Here is a 26,512-nt window from a genome sequence, read left to right as displayed (position 1 = left end):
CCTGATTCGTTGGGAGAGTCACAAACTCCTGGCAGAAAACAATATATTGTAAAATGAATCAATATTTATAAAAATGCAATTCCTAAAAAAAATTATTCTTATTTCATACCTTATTCATTTAGGAAATGAGACAGGCTTTCAGAAAAAAAGTTCTATTCATGTTGGATACTAACAATTAAGTCAATCTGAATACTTGAATATTAAACAACTTTTTAAAAACCAATTGGATGGAAGTACTTCTCAAATATATTACATTCTCTTTTATACTTCCAGAAACAGCATGCTGCACTCAATTTAACCTTATCTTGACAATTCAGAGGGAGTATAATAAATTTGAAAACCTACCCAGAGTTATCATGCTGCTGGCCCTCCTAATGGTCCTAACAAAACCACTTCTCTAATTCATTTGGTAACTTTTTTACCATTCATCTGTGTCCTCCCATGCCATCAAACAGCTTATCACTTGTAATAATGCCACTGCTTCTAGGTGTCCCTTCTATTTGGTTACTTCTAATTTCCTCTGATGCAGAAATGCCAAGTTGGTCATTTTATGTATAAAGCAATAGTAAACATGCCCTTCTGAGGCCCTGGAGAAAATGCTTCAGTCAAACTGAGCTTTAACAGATAGACTTTATGACCACTACATTGAGGTGAACTGCTTCTCTAAATATTAAAAGAGATTAAGAACAAAAATACCCTTTTTTTCCTGATGATAAAATCAACCAATCAGCCTGCCTGAGGGAGGAGTTCATAGATTTGGACTTTGTGGGAAGAAGGAATGTGAACTTTTGAAAATTACAGGCAAAATTTTATTGGCCCAAGCATTTTTCTGAGGAAAGAAGCCACAGCATTTTTTAGAATTTCAATGACTCAAAAATATATATATATACACATATATACACACACACATATATAGAACCATTTCTGTAATTCAATCGTTGCCAACCATGACTATATATTAAAATAAAATGAGAACTTTTAAAAAATATCCAAGCTCAATTCTCAGTGAAGATCAATTAAATAAGATTCTGAGGGAAGGTTCTTAATATCAGTTTTTGGTTTTTTTTTAAGTTCTCCAAATGATTCTAATTTTTCAAAACTAAGGTTGAGAACCAACCAATGTTCTGAATTATAGGTTTCAGTGATGGAGCAAAAGTTAAATTCCCTGATTTTGCAATGATGAAAACCATTAAAAGCAACACAAGAAACTATGGAAGTACAAAGCCCATATCCATTTAGCTTAATTTACTTATCTGCCAAGCCTTCAGCTGAAAACCTCAAAACAGCTGTAGAAGTTGCCCATCGTGATTTTCCATACTAATCATGGAAACTATAAGGAAAACTATAAGAAACTGTTCTTGCATTAATTACTGATAAAGAATCCCTCTAAGTCAATGGCTCCTAATCCAGGCAGGAGAGTGGAATTACCTGGAAGGCTTTTATTTTGTTTTGTCTTAATACAAACCAATTCATCCCTCCCTAAAACACAGTAAATGAGAATCTCCAGGGATTTAAAAAACAAAGCTAAACTAAAAGACAAAATCTCCCTCAGCTAATCTGGATGATCAGCAAAGTCTGGGAACCATTACCTTGAGTGACCCCACAGAATACCAATACTTCAGAACCTGCTATTCTGGCTAACTGGATATTCATCTATATAGCAGTTACATACCTTTTGATTAATTTGAGATTTGGAACCTTCAGAAGAAGTTGCATTCTTTGCACGCAGATGAGTGATATCATCAAAATCAGTACATTTTGGCAGAACTGCAAATCTCTCCTGAAGAGGTTCTGCCTGGACTCTATTTTGAGGAAGGGCAGAATCGCAGCAGAATTCTTTCAATTTTTCCAGAGACTTTAAAACACTCCTGGTCCTCAGACATTTCCTTGGCTCTTAGGTAACAAATCAGAAGGAAATATAACAATAGTATTTTGGTCTCATTATGCCAATTCATAACCAGCACAGAATTTTTTAAAGAGGTAGATTCCCAGTAAAGCAATGAACCTAACACTAATGTGATTAAAAAAAAAAAAGAACACTGGGGTCACGATGAAGGTGGCATAGTGAAAAATAGATCTAATTTCACTTGTTCCTGAAATCCCATTATTACAGTAGGGTTTTGCTGCTTTTTTTTTTTTTTTTTTTTTTAAGATATAAGCCCATAAAGGAAAGAGAGACTAGGAGGGGTGACAATTGCAAATGAAATATCTAAAGCTAGAAGAGGCCAGGTACGGTGGCTCACACCTATAATCCTAGCACTCTGGGAGGCTGAGGCGGGAGGATCACTTGAGGTCAGGAGTTTGAGACCAGCCTAAGCAAGAGCGAGACCCCATCTCTACTAAAAATAGAAAAAATTAGCCTGGTGTGGTGGCATGTGACTGTAGCTACTTGGGGGGCTGAAGCAGAAGGATCACTTGAGCCAGGACCTTGAGGTTGCTGTGAGCTAGGCTGATGCCATGGCACTCTATCCAGGGCAACAGAGTGAGACTCTGTCTTGAAAAAAAATGAATAAAAATAAAAATAAAGCTAGAAGGGAAAATAGATGAGCAATAACCCATTCAAGACACCTGAAAGCTAAATCCTAAGTAAGTAATTAAGAAAACCAAGAACCATTCTTATTTTCAAGACAAAATGCTCAAAACACTCAGGAATTAGGGCACCAGTAACTCTGGAAATAGAGCAAAGAGAGGTCCTAAAAGAAAGAGGTTAGTTCAAAGCAATCTCATCTCTAGACCTCTACCACACTCCAAGCTCAAAGGCAACTGTCCTTCCCCCACATAAACAGCAGACTGGAGATTTCTTCTCTGGGAAGGCAAAACAGGCAGAGTTGGTAGAGTACTGTACCTAAGCCAGGAGGACGACAGGAACATAGGCTTACTATATACGGAGACCTCCAGCCTCTCCAGAATCCAGGCAGTCAGAGCAATTCCCTCCAGGCAGAAACTGGGAAGACTCTTGACCAGCTCAAGGGGAAAGACCTAAAGATACTGACATTACGATTCACCAAGAAAACCAAATCACCCTGCTCAGATAAACCTGCTTTCCCGCCTCCATCACTTTGCCCATGCTATGCTTTCCACATGTCAAAACTGTACTCTTCTTCAATATCCATCTCAAAGCTGCCTTTTCCATGAAACCTTCTGCTAATCCTCCCAGCATAAAAATCAGCTGTCCTTTCTCTGTAACAAGATCATATCTCTCTGTATCACTTATCACAGTCTGCCAATTAGTAGTTATTTATAAGCAAGCAATCCATAAAAGAAGGGAAATTATCATTTTCTGGGTCCCTACCATGCACTAGAGTACATTATTTCACCCTTAGAACAATACTATTAGGTAGCTAGTACTAAATATAAGGTAACTGGGGCTGCATGCATTTACCATCTCTTACCTTCCCTATTAAAGCAAAAACACTCTGAGAGAAAAGTTGTGTTTTGTTCATTTCTAAAAGTTTAAAATTTTCCATACTTACATTTAAACCTTTTTTCAGATGTATATTTTATCATGTCTCCTGTGACTGACTCTCTTACCTTGAAAAACGTAAATTTGAATCTTTTCTCAAATGTATATGTTCACCTTGTTTACTATTACTCTTCTCTTTCCAAAATGTATACTTCAATCACTCCTTAAAAGTATACTACAAGTAGGTATATCATACAAGGAATTCCTTCCTGTGGATACAAAATAACTTCCCCAGGATGGTGGTAGAGTAAAAATCTGGGGTTGTACTTGTGAAAAAGAGTATTGTGAACATTGATCATACAAAGTGGTTCACTCTTGTAATACCCAACTAAAACAGAGTCAAGAGAGGCCAGGGTCAGGTAGGGGATGTGGAAGCACTCTGAACACATAACACTGCTCAAAAAATCTAGTTCTCTGCAAGCCTGGCTGCTGAAACTGCTCGTTGTAACCTGAAACCGGTTTTATCTAATAGCTGCTAAGACTAGTTTTACCCACTGCAGTCACTCACCAATCAGAGCTTGCTAGCTCCCAAAACTTTACTTGTGCCAATGATCTTTCTTTCAAAACAATACATAATATTTCTCTTTTTTATGAAACCTACCACCTTCTTCTCTTTGTTCTTCAGATATACCCAAGACCACCCGGTCTATGTGTATGCTCCAAATTGCAATTCTGGCTTCCCAAATAAAATGTTTTAAACTTAGAGATTCATCTCTATATTTTACTTAACTTCAACACTATCTAAAACTGAAGTAATCAGAGACTCTTGTGGTTGGTAGATGCTACTGGTTGAGTAATAAATAATCAAACTTCATCATTTCCTAAAACATTTACATTTTATGATTTCATTCTGAGAAATGCATCATTAGGAAATTTCATCACTGTGCAAACATCATAGAGCATACTTACACAAACCTTGATAGTGTAGCCTACTATACACCTAAGCTATATGAGCTATATAGTATACCCTATTGCTCCTAGGCTACAAACCTGTATAGCATGTTACTATATTGAATGTTGTAGGCAACTGTAACACAACAGTAAGTATTAATATTTGTGCATCTGAACATATCTAAACAGAGGAAAGGTATAGTAAAAATACATATAATTTTATGAGACCAGTGTCATATATGTGATCCATCATTGACTGAAATATCACTTCTGGCACACAACTACATTTATCTTCTTAATGTTATGAATGTCTATCGTCTCTATATGGTGGAAATACTCTGTAATTTTTGGTGTGCTACTGCTACTATGCATCCCTTCCCAACTCTAGAAAGGTGAAGCCTTAAGAATAGGGCTAAACTAGCCCTAGAGTAAAGGCTACTACAGACCTTCTCTACCGAAATTTAAAAATAGTCCTTAAAAAGATCAAACTGATCCACAGGAACGTAACTGCTTGCCAGAACAAAGTCCGACACTTTTTAAAGAAATACAAAATCCAGCAGGAGACAACACAGAATTCAACATATCTATGATCCAACCAATTAATTACTAGATATGCAAAAAGTAGGAAAAATCAGTCAAGGGATGCAGGCCCAGAAACGACAAAGATAATACAATTAGCATACATGGACAAGAAAACACATTTTTAAATATGCTTCATATAATCAATAATGTAAAGAAAAACATGAGCAAAAAGAGGATCAAAAGGAAGATTTTTTTTTCTGTTGACAGCTTTAAAGAGATATAATTCATATAGAAAACTGAAAAAATGGAACTTCTAGAAATGAAATATATAATATCTAAAATGAACATTTTACTGAATGAGAGTTACAGCAGAATAGACACTACAGGAGAAAAAAGATCACTGAACTTGAAAATATATAAGTAGAACCTATCCAAAAGGAAGCACAAAGAAAAATAAGACTGGAAAACAAATGAAAAGAGCTTCAGTGATTTGAGGGATAACATCAAGTAGTCTAACATCCCTGTAATAAACTCTCAGGAGATGAGAGATACAGAAAAAATATTTGAGAAAATAATGGCCAAAAAAGTTTTCCAAATTTGGTAAGAACTATAAACCTACAGACCCAAGAAGCTTTAAATGAGCTCCAAACCGGACAAAAATAAATAAATAAAAATTTAAAAATAAAAACGAGACTAAGGTCCATCAAAATCAAAAGTGTGACAATCAATGATTAAGAGAAAATCTTAAGAGCAGCCAAAGAAAAAAGGCATATTAGGCAAGTCAATCTCTATAATTAAAATAAAACAACAAAAAAAAATCTTCCTGTTACATATGCTAAAGACTAAGAATCTTTGAAGGAATACTGTGACCCCCTTTCTTCTAAATATATGACTTTTCCAATATATACTTTACCTTGTTTATTATAATATCTCTTATATGAAATACTAAAAAAAAATTTTTTAATCTCTTTTCCAATCTGTATTTCACATTATTCCCTTTATTTTCAAAATACATATTTAAATCACTTTTGAAATGTATGTAAGTTTGCTTGTGAGTATAAAGTTTCCTTCCCCTGTGGATCCCAGATATAAAAAAATAACTTGTAAATTCAAGAGTTAAGAACTGAGGTGAATCTATACAATATTATCCAGAAATTAAAAGGAATGAATGTACTTTAGAGTAGTCAAAATGATAAAGGCAGAAGGTAAAATGGTAGGTGCCAGGGGGTCGGGGCAGGGAGTAATATGGAATTACTGTTTGATGGGTCAGAGTTTCAAAATTATAAGATTAAATGATTTCTGGAGATGGATGGTGATGATGGTTGCACAGCAATATAAATGTACTAAATACCAATGAACTATACACTTAAAAACAGCTAAGATGGTAAATTTTATGGGTATTTTACCACAATAAGAAAATGAAATTTTTTTAAAAGGGGAATTAAGTACTAATACATGCTACAACACAGATAACATGTTAAGTAAAAGAAACCGATAAAAAAGGCCACATGCTGTATGACTCCATTTATAAGAAACATCCAGAATAGGCAAATCCATAGATAGAAGGTAGACTAGTAGTTGCCAGGGAATGGGGAGTGCTGGGGGAAATGGGGGGTGGCTGCTAATGAGTACAGGGTTTCTTTTTTGGGCTGATGAAAAGGTTCTAAAGTTGATTTTGATGATGGTTGTACAACTCTAGGAATATATTAAAAGCCATTGAATTGTACATGCTAAATGGGTGAACTGTCTGGTATGAGAACTGTATCTTAATAATTGCTATTTTTTTAAAAAACTGAGGTGTAGTAGTCATCCAGCTTCCAACTAGTGGGTGCTCCTCTCCCTTCTTCCTGAGTGCCACCTGTAATCTGATTTGAAAACATTTCAAGTCTGTTGTCTTATTTCAACAACTTTCAATCTGCACTGTCCTGTGCGGCCTTGGTTAAGTTACTTAACTGTGGTAACTCTTAATTCTCTTCAGTATCACTCACCTCTTCCTCTATACAAGGAGGACAACAAGGGTTCTTGGGAAGAATAAATGAACTACAAAAAGTTCTAGAACAATGACAGGGTTTTCAAAATAGTGGGTGCTCATTCACTGCTTGTAGACCTCAAGAACAGGTCTGTGCAGAGCAATGAAGCAAATAAAGGTAGAAAGACCCAGAGATGCAACATTAGCACATGGCAAGTTCTGTAACGTCATACTTCCTTCCACACCCCCTTCAGAAAGGAAAAGGAGTGAGGTATTGTCAGACTTATTTTTCTTCTTAGCCATACATCTACATTCCTGCAGTTACTTCATACTAAGGCTGTCATGTTGATCCTAGATCCAAATTTCACCTTTTATGAAAGGATAGATACCTTACATGTATCTCCAGTGGACAGACAGAAACCTGCCAAAAACTTAAGTCCTTCACCAAATATCCTCTAAATGAGGAGTACAAAATAAAACTTTGGTGAATTCATGAAAATAAAGGTCATCCCCAAGAAAACAAAGACAGGAGAGGCCCACTAAATTGGGACTTTTTTTTTCTTCGTCTCATTCTCTTTACCTAATTTCCTAGGGATAATGAAGAAAGAGAGATTTCCTATCTTCCTTTATCACAAATTCTCCAAGGCCAAAAACTAGAGAAAAGTCCACTCAACCATCTATACTCAACACACCTCTAAAAGTCCAGAAACTCAAGAATGCTGTTTTTATTCAGTGCCTTTTAGCATAAAGAGCAGCTCCACGCCAAAAAAAAAAAAAGAGAGAGAGAGGGTAGATCTACATGTCCTGATACATTAAAAATTGTCCAAAATGTCTTGTTAAGCAAAAATAGTTGCAAATTACTATATATAGTATAATACAACCTGTAAAATATAATTATTTCAATATTAAACTAATTTGTGGGTCTATGAGTGTCCATATATATATGTGTATAAATAGAAAAATCTGGAAGAACACACAGAGCCTCAAACAATTAGCAGTAGGCCTCAATGAAAGGCAGGGGTTATGGGATCTTTTATTGTCTATCTTCCAAATTTCTGTACTGTTTGAAATTTTTATATCAAGAATGCCTACTTATTAATATAATCAGAACAAAAATAGCTAGAGGAAAAAAAGAGAAAGCTGGGAGTACTCTAGCTAAATTACAGAACTCCAGCTCTACCATCCACCTAACTTACCTCCTACACACATCACCACCACATATACAAGGACCACTACTCTCAGGCACAGTAGGGACCTTTCTCTGCAAAGAAAAAAGACACAATTCTTCAACAACCTCCTCTGCCCTCTGGAGAATTCAAGAATATCAGAGCCATGACTGGGGTGAAGGAAGAATCATTGCCCACAACTCACCAGGTTTGCCAGACATTACCAAATCACTTCCTTCTTCCTTTTCTTGGACTTTCTTTGCTTTCTTTTTAACAGGCCCACCATTTTCAAGTGGTCTCTTTTTACTTCTGTCAATTTCTGCCACCTGTATCAGAAAGGTTACAAAATGATGTGTTATCTGTATTCTGAGAAGGCCTGATGTATGTTAAATAATTTAAACCTTACACCTGAATGACAGCCAAGTTTCTTGCCATCCACCCTTCATAGACTCATCTCCTTTTAGCTCTGGAAAGGTCTAAGGGTGAACTGTTTTTATTATCATCAAAGAGAAAGTGGAGACTCTGATGACTTGGAGGTCACAGCCTAAGTACTTCAAGCCCTTTTAGAACTAATTGAAATCAAGTTTGCTACCTTTCTTTACTCAGTCACCCTTCAGTTATCTCAAATTATAAAACTTCAACAATTCTACTTACATATGATAGGTAAGATATATCTGAAACATAACTATCTACTTATCAAAGGCACAATTAGAGAGAAAAGACAGATAATAAAAGAACACTATCATTTTTAAAATGTTAACTGTAATTTAACTGTTTCCTGTGTGAAGGGCTATGCACCACTAAACATGCAACAAAATTATGAGCTTTTTGTTGGCAGGAAACCTGTCAAAAAACTTACTTAAGTCCTTCACCAAATACCCTCTAAATGATGGGTGCAAAATAAAATCTTGGTGAATTCATGAAAATGTAGGTCATCCCAAAAAAACACAGGCAAGAGAGAAACAATCACTTTAGGGAAGAAATATAAATGATGGCAACAAGATTTTGAAGCAATCTGTCACCTGCATTAGGTGACTAAAAGGCAATCTGTAATCTCCTTTCACATCCCCAGTTTGAGAATACTGCGCAGGGAACCCCAGTAAGGGCTCACCCTTCGGCCTTCTCCGGTGGCAGTATCCCTGGTTTTAAAAAAGAAGAAAAAAAGAGCGACGGCCGGGCGCGGTGGCTCACGCCTGTAATCCCAGCACTCTGGGAAGCCGAGGTGCGAGGATAGCTCGAGGTCAAGAGTTCGAGACCAGCCTGAGCAAGAGCCAGACCTGTCTCTACTAAAAATAGAAAACAGCCAGGTGCCGTGACGCACGTCAGTAGTCCCACTCTGGAGGCTGAGGCAGGAGGATCGCTTGAGCCCAGGAGTTTGGGATTGCAGTAGGCTGTGATGACGCCACGGCACTCTACCCGGGAAGACAGAGCGAGACTCTGTCTCAAAAAAAAAAAAAACAAATAAAAAACCAAAGTAAAACTCTTCAACCATCAATCCAGGGAAAAGAGGGACGATGGCGGTTAAAAGATGCATCCCTTGCCCACAGTTTCCCTCCTCTCCTCAGAATGGGAGTCAGAAGAAGTGAATGCCCGCCTCAGGCCTGCCAGTAAAAACCTGTGTGACCTTGGCCTCAAGTCTATTGCCATAAACAGAGGTAATAAAACCTTTGACCCACACCTAACGTATAGACCCAGCTGGGCTTCTCCCACTCTCTCCTTCCCCGGCCCCGCCATTTCTCTTCCAGCCCCATCATCTCGCGGACTCTGCCGCGTGGTGCCCGTATTCTCCCGCCAAACACACGAGCCCCGCCAGCCCCGGCTTGCCCCGCCCCCTTCCCCGAGGGCCCCGCCCCGACCTAGACACAACCCACCACGTGCGGCAGCAACTGGGGCGGGAAAGTGGACGCTGGGGGCGCTGCCGAGTCAGAATCCGCCTTGTCGGCTGCACCCGTGGGGGAGGAAGTGGATTTCAGGCTTCCCGTAGACTGGAAAAATCTGCTCAAAACCGCTTGTCCCGCAGGTGCTGGGCCGGGGGCAGCGCGGCCGCCCGACACAGGCTTCCGGCGAGACATCGCAGGCCAGGGAGTGGCAGGCCCCGGGCAAGGCCGAGCCGGGAGCGCGAGCCCGCGACCGCAGTTCCCTGGCGTCTGCGGGCGCGAGCACGCCGCGACCCTGCCGTGCGCCGGGGCGGAGGGCGGGGCCTCGCCTGCACAAATGGGACTGAGGGGGCGTGGCGGCTGCAGTTTCGCGCCAATCTTGGTCTGGCTTCCAAAAGGCGCGAGTGAGCTCGGTGGGGTTTACTGGTGCCGTCATGGTTCGTACGCTAAACTGCATCGTCGCTGTGTCCCAGAACATGGGCATTGGCAAGAACGGGGACCTGCCCTGGCCCCCACTCAGGTAGCTTCCGGGCCGGTGGGGGGCGGAGGCTGGTGCACGCGCCCCCTGATCGGGACACCTGGGCTGGGGTGCACCGGGCCGACTCGCCGCGGGAGGAGGGGACGGGACCTGCTACCTGAACGACTGGAGTGGGTGGGCGCGGGCTGGGTCCGCTTCTGTAGCGCGGGAGGCCAAGCTGTTGATTTTGGTCCGGATCCTGCTGACGCACGAGGCCTTTGTCCCACTGCGCCCTGTACTAGTGCAAAGTCCCAGCGCTGGAGGAACACCCCCGCCCCAACCCGCAGCGCACCGTTAGTCAGGCGCATTAGCGTTCGAGCCCACGAATAATGTTCTGAGTAACGCTGTGTTTCTCTAACTTGTAGGAATGAATTCAAGTATTTCCAAAAAATGACCACAACCTCTTCAGTTGAAGGTAATGTGGAAATTTTAAGTAATTGTGCGAAGGGTCTCGTTTGAGGAAGCTTACCAATGCAAATGTTATTAAAATGGAAAGTTTTCCATATTAATCTGGAACTTTTACTGTTGATCTATATGCAGTTCCCAAGATTCATTAACCATTCTTTTTGGTTTTAATATTTCTTTGAATCTTTATGTTAGCTCAGGCACATAATTTAGGTATTGGGTTAAATTGGCAACTGGGGCCAGGCAAGGTGGCTCACGCCTGTAATCTTAGCACTCTGGGAGGCTGAGGCGGGAGGATCGCTCGAGGTCAGGAGGTCGAGACCAGCCTGAGCAACAGCGAGATCCCCGTCTCTCCTTAAAAAAGAAAAAATAGAAAGAAACTAGCTGGACAACTAAAGATATACAGAAAAAATTAGCCAGGCATGGTGGCACATGCCTCTGTAGTCCCACCTACTCAGGAGGCTGAGGCAGGAGGATTGCTTGAGCCCAGGAGTTTGAGGTTGCTGTGAGCTAGGCTGACGCTGCGGCACTCTAGCCTGGGCAACAGAGTGAGACTCTGTCTCAAAAAAAAAAAAAAAAATTGGCAACTGGGTAGAGGCGTCCGTGGAGGCTAGCGCTCCCAAGGGAGACCGGAAGAGGCCTTTGGAACAGCTGCTGGAAGTGATAAGGCCTGAACGAGAGCTGTGGAGAAGAGAGGATGAAAATTTTTAAAATGGTTACATGATGCTTGATTTTGAACATCCGGAATTTAAAAGTGATGCACAAAAGCATCAAGGATGAACTCAGATTTCTGTTTGAGAATCTGGATGACAGAGAGAATGAAGGAGTAGAGAACAATGTGCAATTGTAATGATAAGGCACCTGTAGGACATCAAGGATAATTTCAAGCACAGGGAACTAGGTGAATTGAACCTCTGGAGAGAAGGGGATAACCAAAGAAAAGAATATGGGGGTGGAGGGATAACCCATTTAAAACCTAAGATATGTGTATTTATGGTCACAAGAGGTGGAGTGGCAGAAAAATCGGAAACAGAAAGGAGCAGATGATACATAAGTTTAATGGGACAGATACAAGACCCTTGTATTTGGCACTTAGGTCACTGGCAGAGAATCTGGTGATTCTAATTACATGATTACAACTGATTAAAACTAAATATTGGATATAAATTGGATAAAACCAAAGGGAAAAATACTTATATTTAGGTTATGAGTGATAAATGTGAATTTTGGTAAAAATATTCTAAGTTTTAATTTTTTTTAATGTGATCCACTAGTTGCCAAAATGACAATCATGTCTATGCACATATACACAGTAAGTGTTCACTTAACCTCATGGATAGGTTCTTGGAAACTGTGACTTTAAGTTAAGTAATGTATTAATATAATGAAACCATTTTACCATAGGCTAATCAATATAAAGAAGAGTTAAGCTCCTGTGGCATATTTCTTGTCACAAAAACATCACCAAATTTCTAAAGACAGACCCCCAAAACTTCTAATACTAAATATTGAAATAAATGTGAGTTATACATACCTTTAAGAAAGTAATAAAAAACAGTAAGATAATTATTTACCAGCTTATTCCATTTCAGGGTTCTGGGTAGCAAGCACCTATCCCAGCAATTCAGGGTACACTCACACACACACCTACCCACACTCAGAAAGGGACAGTTTAACACTCTGATTCACCTAACGTGCTCATCTTTGGGATGTGGGAGGAAACCAGAGTACCTGGAGAAAACCCACACAAACATGGGGACAATGTGCAAACTCCACGCAGACAGTGGCCTCAGCCAGGAATCAGTTATTTTTCTCATCAATGTTATAACAAAACCATGTTGAGTGAAACAATGTTATCTGAAGATCTGCTACATATATATGAAAAAATATATATAGGCTCAAAATATACTTATCCTTTCTATGTAATTTTATAGGTAAACAGAATCTGGTGATTATGGGTAGGAAAACCTGGTTCTCCATTCCTGAGAAGAATCGACCTTTAAAGGACAGAATTAATGTAGTTCTTAGTAGAGAACTCAAGTAAGTACTGTAACATAAATAACTTTTGTAGTTTCACATAAAATCAAAAGACCTATGTTTTGGGATTTGCTAAAATTAAGTGACAGTACCCCTTGGATCCAGCCCTAAATGTAATAAGATGTGAATTTTATGATGGGCTGAAACAGGTCATAATCTTATGCCTAGTTAGCTAAAATACCCAAATAATACTTTGTACTTCTGTTCATTACCCAGTGTCTGAAGGTAAAAAATTTCAAAGTATTGAAATGGTCCTAGGGATCCTGGGAAGGAGGTGGTGTCTCCAGTTGGCCTGTGCTAAGAATTTTCCTGTCCTCCAATCTAACATTGCAGTTGATAGTTCCTGATGCCTGGAAATGCCCAGGGGGCTGGGAGGTAGGAGGTATAATCACATTAAGATTGCCTAAGAGTTCAATTCTAGTGGTTTGACGTTTGCCGTGGCTTCCATGTTATTTACTCCATGCGTGATATATTCTGATTTCTATTTTGTTCATTTTTGTTGTTGATGACATTGGTTCTAACCCACTAAAACAACTTCCTGAGCCTCACGAGGTTTTTCTTTTAGGGGGAGGGCTTTGACCAAAACTGGACCTAAGGGAAAGTTCAAGGCCTGGCATGTTAATCACTCTTTTTTTTTTTTTTTTTTTTTTTTTTTGAGACAGAGTCTCACTCTGTTGCCTGGGCTAGAGTGCCATGGCGTCAGCCTAGCTCACAGCAACCTCAAACTTCTGGGCTCAAGCAATCCTTCTGCCTCAGCCTCCCGAGTAGCTGGGACTACGGGCATGTGCCACCATGCCCGGCTAATTTTTTCTATATATATATTTTTAGCTGTCAATATAGTTTCTTTCTATTTTTAGTAGAGACGGGGTTTCGCTCTTGCTCAGGCTGGTCTCGAACTCCTGAGCTCACACAATCCGCCCGCCTCGGCCTCCCAAGTGCTAGGATTACAGGCTTGAGCCACCGCGCCCGGCCAACTCTTTCTTAAATTAATAATGTAATCACACACACACAAAAAAAATGCGGTGTCCTAGGGCACTACTTGCTTTAAAACAATGTTGATAATATTCCTTTCCCATGTGTGTATATTAATCAGGGTTCAACCAGAGAAGCAAGCCTAGTAAAAGATATTTATATATGTATATATATATATTAAAGAGTTTTATTGCAAGGAATTGGCCTATGCAATTGCAGGGGCTGGCTAGGTGAGTCCAAAAATCTATAGGGCAGGCCATGAAGAAGGGCAGGCTAGAACTCTTCAGCAGGGGCTAAAGCTACACAGGGGAAATTTTTTCTTCAGGGAGCCCTCAACTCAGCTCTTAAGGCCTTTCAACTGATTGAATCAGGCTCACCCAGATTAAAGTCAACGAATTGTATATGTAATCACATCTACAAAATACTCTTGCAGCAACACCTACATTAGTGTCTGAATAAGGCGGGTGGTGGGGATGGGGAATATAGCCTAGCCAGGTTAACACCATGGGAAAGAAAAAAACATTACACAGCTTATCTGCTAAGGGGATTTAGGCTTACATAGATTTTCTCCCAAATTCCTCCTGGAATGGCATAGGTAAAAACCTAGAAGAAAGTGTATCAGAATATTTGCACTGATTGCCTCTGGGTGATGGGGAATATGTTGATGTGCATCTTGCCATCTGCTTCCATCTTCATGCTGTTCTTTCTCCTGGTTGCTAGGATATTCTGATTATCTTTTTCCATGGTAGGATTGAGATTCACAGACTGTATTGCCATTCCCAGACACTCTTTAATAACATTTTTGACTACTACTCAAGTTTATTTATGGCTAGCTTGAGCTAAAACAAACATAAAGAAATCTCAGTGGGGGAGATGCTCAGTTGAGCCAGCATTTCTCCTCAAATGGTGAGTCTAATTTCTTCATCATGAGCCCCACCCCCTGTGGTGTGTGTAATTGGATTTGGTTACTTCTTATATTTATATATAACTTTTGTTGGTGTATTTCGCCTTTTTTTTTTTTTCTCTTTTTAAGCTGAGAAAATTTAAAGTCTTTCTTATCAAGCATGCCAGGGAAGTAGTGACACCAGTTATTGAAAAATATCAGAGTTCATTTTTTTATCCTTGTCTGCTTGCTGGTCAGTGCCACACATACTGAGCACCAGCGTATACTATGAATATACTACAAATCACTGAACTGTACACTCAGAAGGGTGAATTGTATGATGTGTGGTTTATAAAGAAGTTTTACTGCAGTGCTGTAGCCTTGACACCATCTTTAGAAAATCCCTAATTGTCTCCATATATGTTATAGTCTCCAATCCATGAAAGATAACTAAATTTTATGGTGTAATAATTTTTATGATCTCACTATCATTCTCCACAGCGATTAATACCTTCTCTTCTTCCCCACCACTCACATACTTAGTATAGCAAACACTGACTGACCTGGCTTCTTATATGTGCTATGGCATCTAGTAACTTTGTGGCATTAGGCAAGTTACAAGTAAGTGTTGCTGAACCTCAATTTCCTTGGCTAAATGGGATTAATAATGGCAACTTCTTAGGGTGATTTTGAAGATTCACTATAATTTTGTATATAAAGTTTCTGGCACACAAAAGGTACAGATATCAATTCTACCTCCTAGCCCCATCTGCTTTACAGCCTATAGAAAATATTAACATTCATAAGATCACACTGAACAGATTGATCTTGTTTCACCTTAACATATCAATTTATTCTTACAATCTTGAGACAAATCTCCTCCTACCTAAATCAACTCTCTCCTCTCCCCGACTGTATTGTACATTGTTTTTTTCCATCTTTGGCACTTTGTTCCTTTGTCCCACTCTATAGTATTTTAAACCTCACCGCAGGTTACTTTTCTTCTACCTTCGACTTTCTCAGATCTTTCTTGTGGTAAATAACGTAGTATAACCTTCAGCAATTCTATAGTAGTGTGTCTTGTCTGTGCTTGTGCACATATTTTTCTCCTTTGACACTCAGCTAAGGAATCATGCCATGAGGAGTTCTTTCAACAACTTACCCTTCCGTTCTCCTATATAGCATCCTCTGCATGTCTGCACTGTATGTCTTTTCATACTTTGTGGCCACTGCTGAGATATTTCTCTGCCATCATGATTTTTGGGGGGGTACAGGACTCTATATTTTATCTATTCATCAAAGTAAACGTCGCACAAATTTTTGATCTCCCAGTACATATAAAAGTTTATGTTTATACTATAGTCTGTTAGGTGTGCAATAGCATTTTGTCTAAAAAAAAAAATACTGCATACTAACTCTTCCTTTCACCAAAGATGTCTGTGTAGCATGCAATGCTATTTGATAGCATTTTACCAACAATGGAATTTCTTTCAAAATGGGAGTCAGTTGTCTCAAACTGTGGCTCTGCTATATCAACTAAGTTTATGTGATATTCTAAATCCTTTGTTGTCATTTCAACAATGACCACAACATCTTCAAGAGTAGATTCCATCTTAAAAAATCACTTTCTTTGCTCATCCATAAGCAGCTTCTCGTCCCTTAAAATTTTATCATGAGATTGCAGCAATTCAGTCACATCTTCAGGCTCCACTTCTAATTCTAATTCTCTTGGTATTTCCACCACATCTATAGTTACCTCCTCCATAGAAGTTTTGAATAGCTCAAAGTCACCCATGAGAAACTTACTCCAAACTCCTGTTTTGATATTTTGACCTCTCATGAAACATGAGTGTGTTTTTTTTTATTTGTACAAATTTATGGCATATATGGGAAGTTTTGTTGCATGTATATAATGCATTGTGATTGAGTCACAGGATTTAATGTATCCATCACCCAAGTATAATACATTTTTGTTAAGTATAGTCCCCCCTACTCTGCTAGCAAACATTGGATTTATTCCTTCTATCTGAGAGTATGTTTGTACCTTTTATCCCATATCTCCTCATCCCCCCGCTCCCTTCCACTTACTCTTCCCAGTCTCAGTTTCTGTTATCTATTTTTCCACTCTACCTCCATGTGATGAAATTTTTTAACTCCCACGTGGACATGTGAACATGCAATATTGGTCTTGTGTCTGGCTTCTTTCACTTAAGATAATAACTTCCAGTTCCATCCATGTTGCTGTAAATGCAGGATTTCATTGTTTCCTATAGCTGAGTAATATTCCATTGTGTGTATTTACCACATTTTCTTTATCCATTCATCCATTGTTGAACATCGGGTTGATGCTGTATCTTTTCTATTGTTAATAGTTCAGCTGTAAACATGGGATTGCAGGTATCTCTTTGATGTTGATTTCTTTTCCTTTGGGTAAATACCCAATACTAGGATTGCTAAATCAAATGTTAATTCTATTTTTAGTTTATCTCCATACAGTTTTCCATAGTGGCTGTACTAATTTACATTCCCACTAACAGTGTTTAAGAGCTCCCATTTCTCCACAGTATCACCAACACCTGTTATTCTTTGTCTTTTTAATAATAGCCATTCTGATTGGGGTGAGATAATATCTATCTCGTTGTGGTTTTGATTTATATTTCTTTGATTAGTGAGTGATACTGAGTAGTTTTTTACATACCAGTTGGCCATTTGTATTTCATCCTTTGAGAAATGTCTATTTATGTCCTTTGCCCACGTTTTAATGGGATTATTAGTTTTTCTCCTGTTGTTTGAGTTCCTTGTACATTCTGATTATTGTACCATTATTGGATGAGTAGCTTACAATAATTTTTTCCCATTCCACAGATTATCTCTTTACTTTGTTGATTATTTCTTTTGCTATGCAGAAGCTTTGTAGTTTAATTAAGTTTGTTATGTGAGCTTTTGCAGTCTAAGCCATAAAAATCTTTGCCTGCAGCAATGCTCTAAAGAGTTTTCCTTAGGTTATGTTCCAGTATTATTTATGGTTTCAGGTCTTATGTTTAAGTCTTTAATGCATTCTGAGTTGATTTTTGTATATGGTGAGAGGTAGGGGTCAAGTTTCATTCCTCTTCCTGTGGCTACCCAATTTTCCCAGCACCATTTATTGAATAGGGCATCCTTTTCCCAGTGTAAGGTCTTGTCTGTCAGCTTTGTCCAAGATCAGTTGACTGTGAATATGCAGCTTTATTTCTGGGTTCTCTATTCTGTTCCATTGGCCTAATGTGTCTACCTTTTTTTTTTTTTTTTTTTTTGAGACAGAGTGTTGCTTTGTTGCCCTGGCTACAGTGAGTGCCTGGCGTCAGCCTAGCTCACAGCAACCTCACACTCCTGGACTTAAGCAATCCTACTGCCTCAGCCTCCCAAGTAGCTGGGACTACAGGCATGTACCACCATGCCCGGCTAATTTTTTTTTTTTTATATATATTTTGGTTGGCCAGATAATTTCTTTCTATTTTTAGTCGAGACGGGGTCTCGCTCTTGCTCAGGTTGATCTCGAACTCCTGACCTCAAGCGATCCACCCTCCTCGGCCTCCTAGAGTGCTAGGATTACAGGCGTGAGCCACCGTGCCCGGCCGTGTCTACCTTTATACCAGTACCTTGCTGTTTTGGTTTCTGTAGCCTTGTAGTATAACTTAAAGTCAGGTAATGTGATGCCTCTAGCTTTGTTCTTTTTGTTCAGGATTGCTTTGGCTATTTGGGCCCTTTTTGTTCCATATGCAGTTTAGGATTATTTTTTCTAGATCTGTGAAAGATGACGTTGGTATTTTAAAGGGAATTATGTTGACTCTGTAAATCATTTTGGGCAGTATAGACATTTTAACAATGTTGATTCTTCTAATCCATAAGTATGTCATATTTTTCCATTCATCTGTGTCATCTATGATTTCTTTCATCAGTGTTTTGTAGTTCTCATTGTAGAGAGGTTTCACCTCCTTGGTTAAGTATATTCCTAGGTATTTTATTTATTTATTTATTTATTTTTGCAGCTATTGAAAGTGATATTGAGTTCTTGATTTGACCCTCAGTTTGATTGCTATTAGTGTATAGAAATTCTACTGATTTGTGTACATTAATTTTGTGTTAGAGTGTGAGTTTCACGCCAAAAAATACTAACCCACCATTTTGCTTCTGTAAGCCTGCTTGCTTAAGATAGTGTCCCAAGTGTGGAAATTCCCCAGACAATTGTAACACCCATGTCCCGCATGAACAGGATATGGGCCCAAGCCTCAAACTGCTCAGATCCTGTTGCACCAGGATATGAAAGAGATGTGATGCTGCTTTTTGCCTCTGTAACCATGCTTGCTCTACCCCAGTAATTTTCCACCCTCAAATTCGCAGTATAAAAGCTTTCTGTTTCAAAGGCTCAGGGCTGCTCTCTGTACAGCTGCCTTAAGTGGTGCAGAGGGTAGTCGCTGGCCACCTAATAAAGACTCATAATTTGGCTCAATTCGGTCTTTAGGTGGTCTTTTCTCACATCGTGGACTATAACATTTTGTAACCTGAAATTTTACTGAATTTATCAATTCTAGAAGTCTTTTGGTGGGATCTTTAGGGTTTTCTAGATATAAGGTCATATTATCAGCAAAGAGGGATAGTTCAACCTCCTCTTTCCAGATTTGGATGCCCTTTATTTCAATCTCTTGCCTGATTGCTCTGGCTAGGACTTTAGCTGAGAGTAAGGTATTGAAGTACACCACTGTCATTGCATTGCAGTCTGTCTCTTTCTTTAGATCTAGTAATACTTGCTTTATGAATCTTGGTACTCCAGTGTTGGGTACCTATGTATTTAGAATTTAGAATTTCTTTATCCATTCATCCATTGTTGAACATCGGGTTGATGCTGTATCTTTTCTATTGTTAATGGTTCAGCTGTAAACATGGGATTGCAGGTATCTCTTTGATGTTGATTTCTTTTCCTTTGGGTAAATACCCAGTACTAGGATTACTAGATCAAATGTTAATTCTATTCTCTTACTAAATTGATCCCTTTATCATTATATAACGACCTTCTTTGTCTTTTTTATTTTGTTCATTTGGTTTTTTTGTTTTTGGTTTTTGCTCACCTTGATTTGGTCTGTTTTATCTAAGTCCTGTTTGCTTTTGGTTTACATTTGCATGGAACATCTTTTTCCATCCCTTTACTTTCAGTCTATATGTGTCTTTACTGGTAAGATAAGTTTCTTGTAAGTGGCATATAGTTGGCTTGTGTTGTTTCATCTTTATGTCTTTTAAGTGGAGAATTTAATCCATGTATGGTCAAGGTTATTACTTATATGTGAGGCTTTGTTCCTGTCACATTGGTGAATGTCTTAAGTTTCTTGCTAGACTTGAAGTTTTCGTATATTTGTTAAGTAGGTTTTCTCCTTTGCTCTCAGGGATATCACTAATCCAAATATTCAGTTGCTTTATGTTGTCCCAGATGTCACGAAGGCTTTGCTCACTCTTTTAAAGTCTTTTTTATTTTTGTCTGACTGGATTATTTCAAAACACCTCTCTTCAAGTTCTAAGATTCTTTCTTCTGCCTGATCTAGTGTACTCTACTCTTGAAGCTTTCAAATGTATTTTGTATTTCCTTCAGTGAATTCTTCAGTTCCAGAATTCTTTTTGGTTCTTTTTTAAAAATATCTATCTCTTTAGTAAACTTCTCATTCATGTCCTAAATTATTTTTCTGATTTCTTTGTATTGTTTTTCAGAATTCTTTTATATCTCACTGAGCTTTGTTAAAATCAGTATTTTGAATTCTTGGATCTTGAAAATTTCTTTCAATTAAGATTTATTGCTGGAGAATTATTGCGTTCCTTTGGAGATATCATATTTCCTTGCTTTTTCATGCTTCCTGTATGAATTCTTACATTGATATCTGCACATCTGAAATAATAATCACTTGTTATTTTTAAATTTACTTTGATAGGGAAGGACTTTTTCCTGACTATGTATGGTGTTTGTTGGATAAGATACTTCGGCTTTGATTCTGGGTGTGTACAGTAGTCTCTGTATGATTTCTTTAGCTATAAACAGTAGTAGTATCTGTGACTTCCTCAGTAGGTTAGTGTGCAGTTCTTATTGAAGGCCATGGTAAGCTTGTGCTGGGGACTGGGATGCCAGGTGGCCCAGTCTTCAGGCCCCAGTGCTGGCAACATTCAGCTGAACATGCCTGTCTTTGCGCCCCAGGGTGATGTACACTCTCACCTGTGTGGGCAGTTTCTCAGGCCCCTGAGCAGCTGGCATGGCATAGGGAGTAGCAGTAGCAGTGGCAGGCCAATTATCCATGTCCCAAGTAGTATGCATCAGTGTTGGCATTGCCTGTGATGGGCTGGGCAGGCCATTCTCCAGATCCACAGGTGGTGCTTGCAGGTAGGTTCCAGCTGAGGTGGTAGCAGCCAGGAGTTTAGTTCCAATATCAGCCCCCTGGGTGGAGTGCTTAGGTGCCCAAGGTGCTGGATTGGATTGAGTAACCCCCGGGATCTTGGGCTGTGTGCCCCATCTCCAGAGTGAGGGGTGAAACTGTAGTGGATGGGCTTGTGCTCGGGCCTCCCAATGGTGAGAGCAGGCACCAGCCATGGTGGATAGACCAAGGCAGAGTGCTTGGATGAGGGGTGGTAGCAGCCATGCTGAGGCCTTGCCACTGTAGGGGGTGGGGGCGTCCTCCATGGCCACAGCCTGGGCCAGCAAGTGGAGAATGCACATCCCTCTCACTCCCCAATCCCAGTAGCACTAGGTCACACCTAGCTCAAGGTCTCACTCTGTCTCTGTTACCCAGGCTAGAGTGCAGTGGCATCATCATAGCTTATTGCAACTGTAAACTCCTGGGTTCAAGTGATCCTCCTCACTCAGCCTCCCAAGTAGTTGGGACTACAGGCACAGACCACCATATTCAGCTAGTTTTTTTTCTATTTTTTGAAGAGACGGGGGTCTCACTCTTGATCCAGGCTAGTTTTGAACTCCTGACCTCAAGCCATCATCCTGCCTTGGTCTCCCAGAATGCTAGGATTACAGGCATGAGCCACCACGTCTGACCTATTTACTGTACTAATTTCTAGGATTTTGCTGTGAAGGGGCTGATGAACTCAAACATTAGCTCAAATTTTTGCTCATTCTTTTTTACTCATCTCGAGGTTCAGTGTTTCCTGAGAAACTTACTGCTAAACTACTAAATAACATTCTGCAGAAGCATTTCCTCCATGCCATTCTTTGCTGTAACTGAAATCTGAAACAAATCTTTAACCTTTTCTTTGTTTTCTTTTCCAGACTCACTACAAAAGGGCAAGAAGTAGTCTTCACCCAATCCCTTAAACCGTTTTCGAGACACTGTTCCACAATATTTAAAAATTACTGCCCCCTTCCTTTAAAGTCCACACCAACTGTTTATACCACTTTCTAAGTCATGCTGCTATTATCTACCAACTTCTAGGATACTTCTTCCAATTTTCCTCACATATCAGTTCCTAAATTGCCATTTTCCATTCCATTCTGTCTCCTGTCCTCAATTCTGACTTTAACATCCACAATTGCTAAAGCTGCCATAACTCTGTTTTGGTCATCCTAGACTTTGTTAACTAGACTGTCTTCTCTCCTAACTCCAAATCTTTGCATCTTCTAGATTCAATTCTCTCCAAGAATAGCCCAGTCTAACCTGCAACTGCCCTGATACCTTAGAAGATACCTTGGCTCATTTAACTTCTCCCTAGCCTCCATGTCTTTTTCCAGCCTGAAACAAAGTATATTCTTTGCTCTAGCCTAACACTTATAAAAATTACAAAGAGTAAAATAAGTAAAGTATATAAAAGGAGGAGAGGGGGGAGGAAACCAAGAGAATGAATAGTCCACATTAGTTCTTGATTAATCATTGTTATAACTACTGGTTTAAAGGCAATTATATAATCTTTTTAACGCACCAGGCTAAGAACTTGACATTGAATTATAATTTCTGTTCTACATGTAATTACTATGACAGCCTAGTTCTACATGTTTCCTCATTTATAAAGGGAAGAGCAACTCCCCCCCACCCCCAAAAAAAACAGTTTTGGAGGTTGTGAGAGATTGAGCTAGTCAATATAAACATTGAAATTAATTAACTTTTTTTCCCTTTTGGATTTTTAATTACATAACTAATAACAAGCTCATTTTTTAATACTTCACCCATTTCCATATTGTTTGAAATGTAAAAATCCTTTCCTCACTTCCAAAAATAACCACATATTAACACTCTATCATTCCAAACTTTTCTGCAGTCATTCAGACATTTTTCTAATATTTTATCGTGAAAATTTTCAAACATACAGAAAAAACTTGACAGTAAACAGTTGTATACCCACCACCTAGATACTACCATTAACATTTTACTGTGCTGGCTTCATCACATATCCAGCCATCCATCTTGTTTGTTTATGCATTTCAAAATAAATTGCAACATTAGTATACTTCCCCCTAATATTTCACCATTCATATTGTTAACTAGAATTCAGTGTTTCTTTACAGTTATTTCTTTTGAAGTAAATATGATATAAGGAGATGCACAAGTCTTACATGTACATTTGCTAAGTTTTCACAAATACACACCTGTGTAACCCAAGCCCTGTTAATGATACAGAATATTACCTTCACCCCCAGAAATTTCCCTCAGGCTCTGTCACAGGTAAGCTTTATCCTTCCCCTCCCGAGACAACTACTGTTCTGTCTTCCACCAGAGATACTACAAGGTATCACATATGGTTTTGTTTTTTGATTCATTGTGAACCATAGTTGCACAAATGTAGGTTGAATTACTGGTCATTAGCCAAACTGATATTAAGTGCTTTTTGTTGAAAGGATTCATATTTATGGTGATTTTAGTTTTATAATCACTGTTTTCTATCCAGACTATTTGAATAATATGGATGGATTTTACAAAAACTGTTTTGTGTTTTTTGTGTGTTTTTTTTAACCTCAGGGAACCTCCACAAGGAGCTCATTTTGTTGCTAAAAGTCTGGATGATGCCTTAAAACTTACTGAGCAACCACAGTTAGCAAATAAAGTAGACATGGTTTGGATAGTGGGAGGCAGTTCTGTTTATAAGGTAAGTAAAGTTACCTGTAAATGTAAAGATATGTTCTACCCTCCTTTGTTTCAGCTTCCCTGTCATTTAAAGGGGGATGGAGGAGACAGAGCACATAACCCATTGTGTGAACCTTAAAAAAATTAAGCCATGGTCATAGGAAGCAGCCCATTATCCCTACTGTTAATTAGACATGTTGTCAATTTAAATTATTCATTGTTTGATACTATCATACAAACTAAGTTAAAACACAAAAGTAAATGTCTTACTCTGTACCAGTCTATTTTTATTTATCTTTTTAATTGACAGATAATTGTATATATTTGTTGTGTACAACATGTTCTGAAATGTATACATTGTAGAATAGCTAAATCAAGCTAATTAATATTTGCATTACCTCACTTCTTTGTGTTGAATCTACTCTCAGGAATTTTTCAAGAATACAATACATTGTTATTAACTATAGTCACCGTGTTGTACAATAGATCTCTTGAACTTACTCCTCCTATCTAACAAATTTCATATCCTTTGACTAACATCTCCCTATATACCAATTTTCAAGTCAAAATAGTTGATATTACCAATTTGAAATCCATTCTCAATCCTTCCCTGAAAATGATATGTACACTGTTCTATTTTCTACTCCCTGGATTTGCCCTGGATACACTGAGTTATCCCTTTTTCTTCCAGGGTAAATAAGTCTCTTACTGAGGAAGGGAGTGGGTTCTTAATTGATGGACACTAAATAGATGTATATGAATTTGTTAAAAGCAGAAAACTTTTTGTCATTTTCATATAATGTGAGGGCACAGGGGAAGGATCGCATGATTTTATAACATAAGGAAAAATGGTATGTAAAAGAGAAGATTTGTTTTTTAATACCAAATGACTTCCAGCTTTAAAAAATTTTGAGGATAATCAATAGAATCGTTTGACTCTTTTAAAACATTTAATGAAAGATTAGCATTTATGAAAAGGAAGAAAAATCAGTTCCTACCCTTTGGGACTTGTGGTAACATACATGCACTAAAATTATCTTAGAAAGAAGAGATATGCCAGGATCCTAGATGGGATTATAAAAACTCTCAGTTTCTTAGCTTCCTGTCTCTACAACCTCTTATTTTTTTCATTTGTAATGGGAGAAATGGACATTTTTTTCTTTGATCTTTTCATCCAAATATGAATTTCTTCTAAGAAAACAAGTTATTTCTTTAATTTGTTCAATACCTATCACATTTTGGATGATTTGATACCATATTCACCTGAAAATGTATTCTTTAAACAATGAAAGTACTTAAATGCATTTATATAATTTGGTAAATCTGTACATAGATAAATACTAAGGAAAGGAAGTAGAACCTTCAAGTGATATATTTACAGTTTGTAGATCATTGAGGCTTATCTTCCTGTGGGCCAAATTAGGCCTACCAGCCTATTTTTATAAGTGAAGTTTCACTGGAGCACAGCCACACCCATTTGTTTAGTATTGTCTATGGCTGCTTTTGGCCCTCAAAGCCTAAAATATTTACCATCTGGCTCTTTTGAGAAAGTTTACCTTGTATCGTCAACTTTGATACAGAACTTCAAATGCTGCTGTAGGTAGTCCTGCAGTAGTCCCCCGTTATCCTCGGGGGATACATTCCACAACTCCCAGTGGATGCTTGAAACTGGATAGTACTGAACCCTATATATGTATGTATAATTTTTTTATATACGTACATAGCTATGATAAAGTTTTATTTATGAATTAAGGTACAGTAAGAGATGAACTACAATAATAGAACAATTACAGCAATATGACAACATCTCTGTTCTTGCACTTTGGGGCCATTGTTAAGTAAAATAAGACTTCCTTAAACCACAGGCACTGCGTTACTGCCACAGTCAATGTAATAACCCAGATGGCGCTTAAGTGACCAAGGGAGCAAGTAGGATAGACAGCATGAATACTCTGGACAAAAACATGATTAATGTCCTACGCAGGATTGAGGAGGATGGCTCCAGATTTCATCACACTACTCAGAACAGTGTGCAATTTAAGTCCTATGAATTGTTTATTTCTAGAATTTTCCATTTAACATTTTTGGACTGTAATTGACTGCAGGTAACCGAAACCGTGGAAAGTGAAACTGCAGATAACAGGGGACTAGTGTATTTAGTTTTTCTAATTTTTGGTACAATAAGAATTGGTAGAATATTTGTTTGCAGCAAAGATAATAAATGGTTTGATATAAGATGAAGTGTTAAAAATGAGAAGTAAAATTTGTTCTATGCCCTTATTTGCAATTCTAAGGATAACAAATACTTGGAACTTTATATATGTGTGTATTTGTATATATATTTTTTCTTTTCCCTATAAGCTATTTGAAGATCAAGAGTTATTGCTTTCTTGAAGCTGCAATTAGGACTCATACTTTTTATGAGAATTTTAAGATACTCATTCCAGGGCAGTTTTTTCTATAGAAACTATCAACAGTACTATAGGCAGTAATTAGGAAAGTCATTTATAATATATGGCCAAATACAATTGTTAGCAACAAGAGGCAGAATAAATTACCTTCCTACTAGCATTGTAATTATCTCCTGAGAAATAGAAGCATTATTAAATTTTATGTACATATACCAAATATGTCCTTTGGGTTTTCAATAGTCAAGTGAAATTGTACTATCTTATCCACATATACATACGTAGATTTTTCTGTGGGGAACAACTAGATAATTTGGAGTTCTTG

At 38.4% G+C, this 26,512-nt stretch overlaps 2 protein-coding genes across 8 annotated transcripts in view; one reads left to right on the top strand and one right to left on the bottom strand.

The window, feature by feature from the left end:
• The window catches only part of MSH3 (mutS homolog 3), a 186,608-nt gene extending 176,344 nt beyond the window's left edge, over window positions 1-10,264 (bottom strand). The window contains exons 1-3 of one of the 2 annotated variants that reach the window (XM_045566469.1): window positions 9,883-10,264; window positions 8,217-8,337; window positions 1,673-1,893 (exon numbers count right to left, since the gene is read on the bottom strand). In XM_045566469.1, coding sequence (XP_045422425.1) covers window positions 1,673-1,893; window positions 8,217-8,337; window positions 9,883-10,083 — 543 coding nt within the window. In that variant the 5' untranslated portion in view covers window positions 10,084-10,264. Of the gene's footprint in view, window positions 1-1,672; window positions 1,894-8,041; window positions 8,102-8,216; window positions 8,338-9,882 lie in introns of those variants that run through there. The other variant, XM_045566470.1, reaches the window with a different exon arrangement.
• DHFR (dihydrofolate reductase) overlaps window positions 9,881-26,512 on the top strand; it is a 49,162-nt gene continuing 32,530 nt past the window's right edge. For 3 of the 6 annotated variants that reach the window (XM_045566474.1, XM_045566473.1, XM_045566475.1), the window contains exons 1-4: window positions 10,226-10,408; window positions 10,771-10,820; window positions 12,745-12,850; window positions 23,675-23,801. In XM_045566474.1, the coding sequence (XP_045422430.1) occupies window positions 10,323-10,408; window positions 10,771-10,820; window positions 12,745-12,850; window positions 23,675-23,801 (369 nt within the window). In that variant the 5' untranslated portion in view covers window positions 10,226-10,322. Of the gene's footprint in view, window positions 10,409-10,770; window positions 10,821-12,744; window positions 12,851-23,674; window positions 23,802-26,512 lie in introns of all 6 variants that reach the window. The other 3 variants (XM_045566471.1, XM_045566472.1, XM_045566476.1) reach the window with 3 other exon arrangements.

Source organism: Lemur catta, chromosome 12 (assembly GCF_020740605.2).
Source record: "Lemur catta isolate mLemCat1 chromosome 12, mLemCat1.pri, whole genome shotgun sequence".
NCBI lineage: Eukaryota > Metazoa > Chordata > Mammalia > Primates > Lemuridae > Lemur > Lemur catta.
The sequence above is the reverse complement of the archived record's forward strand: the minus strand, read 5'-3'. Positions and strand labels throughout refer to the sequence as shown.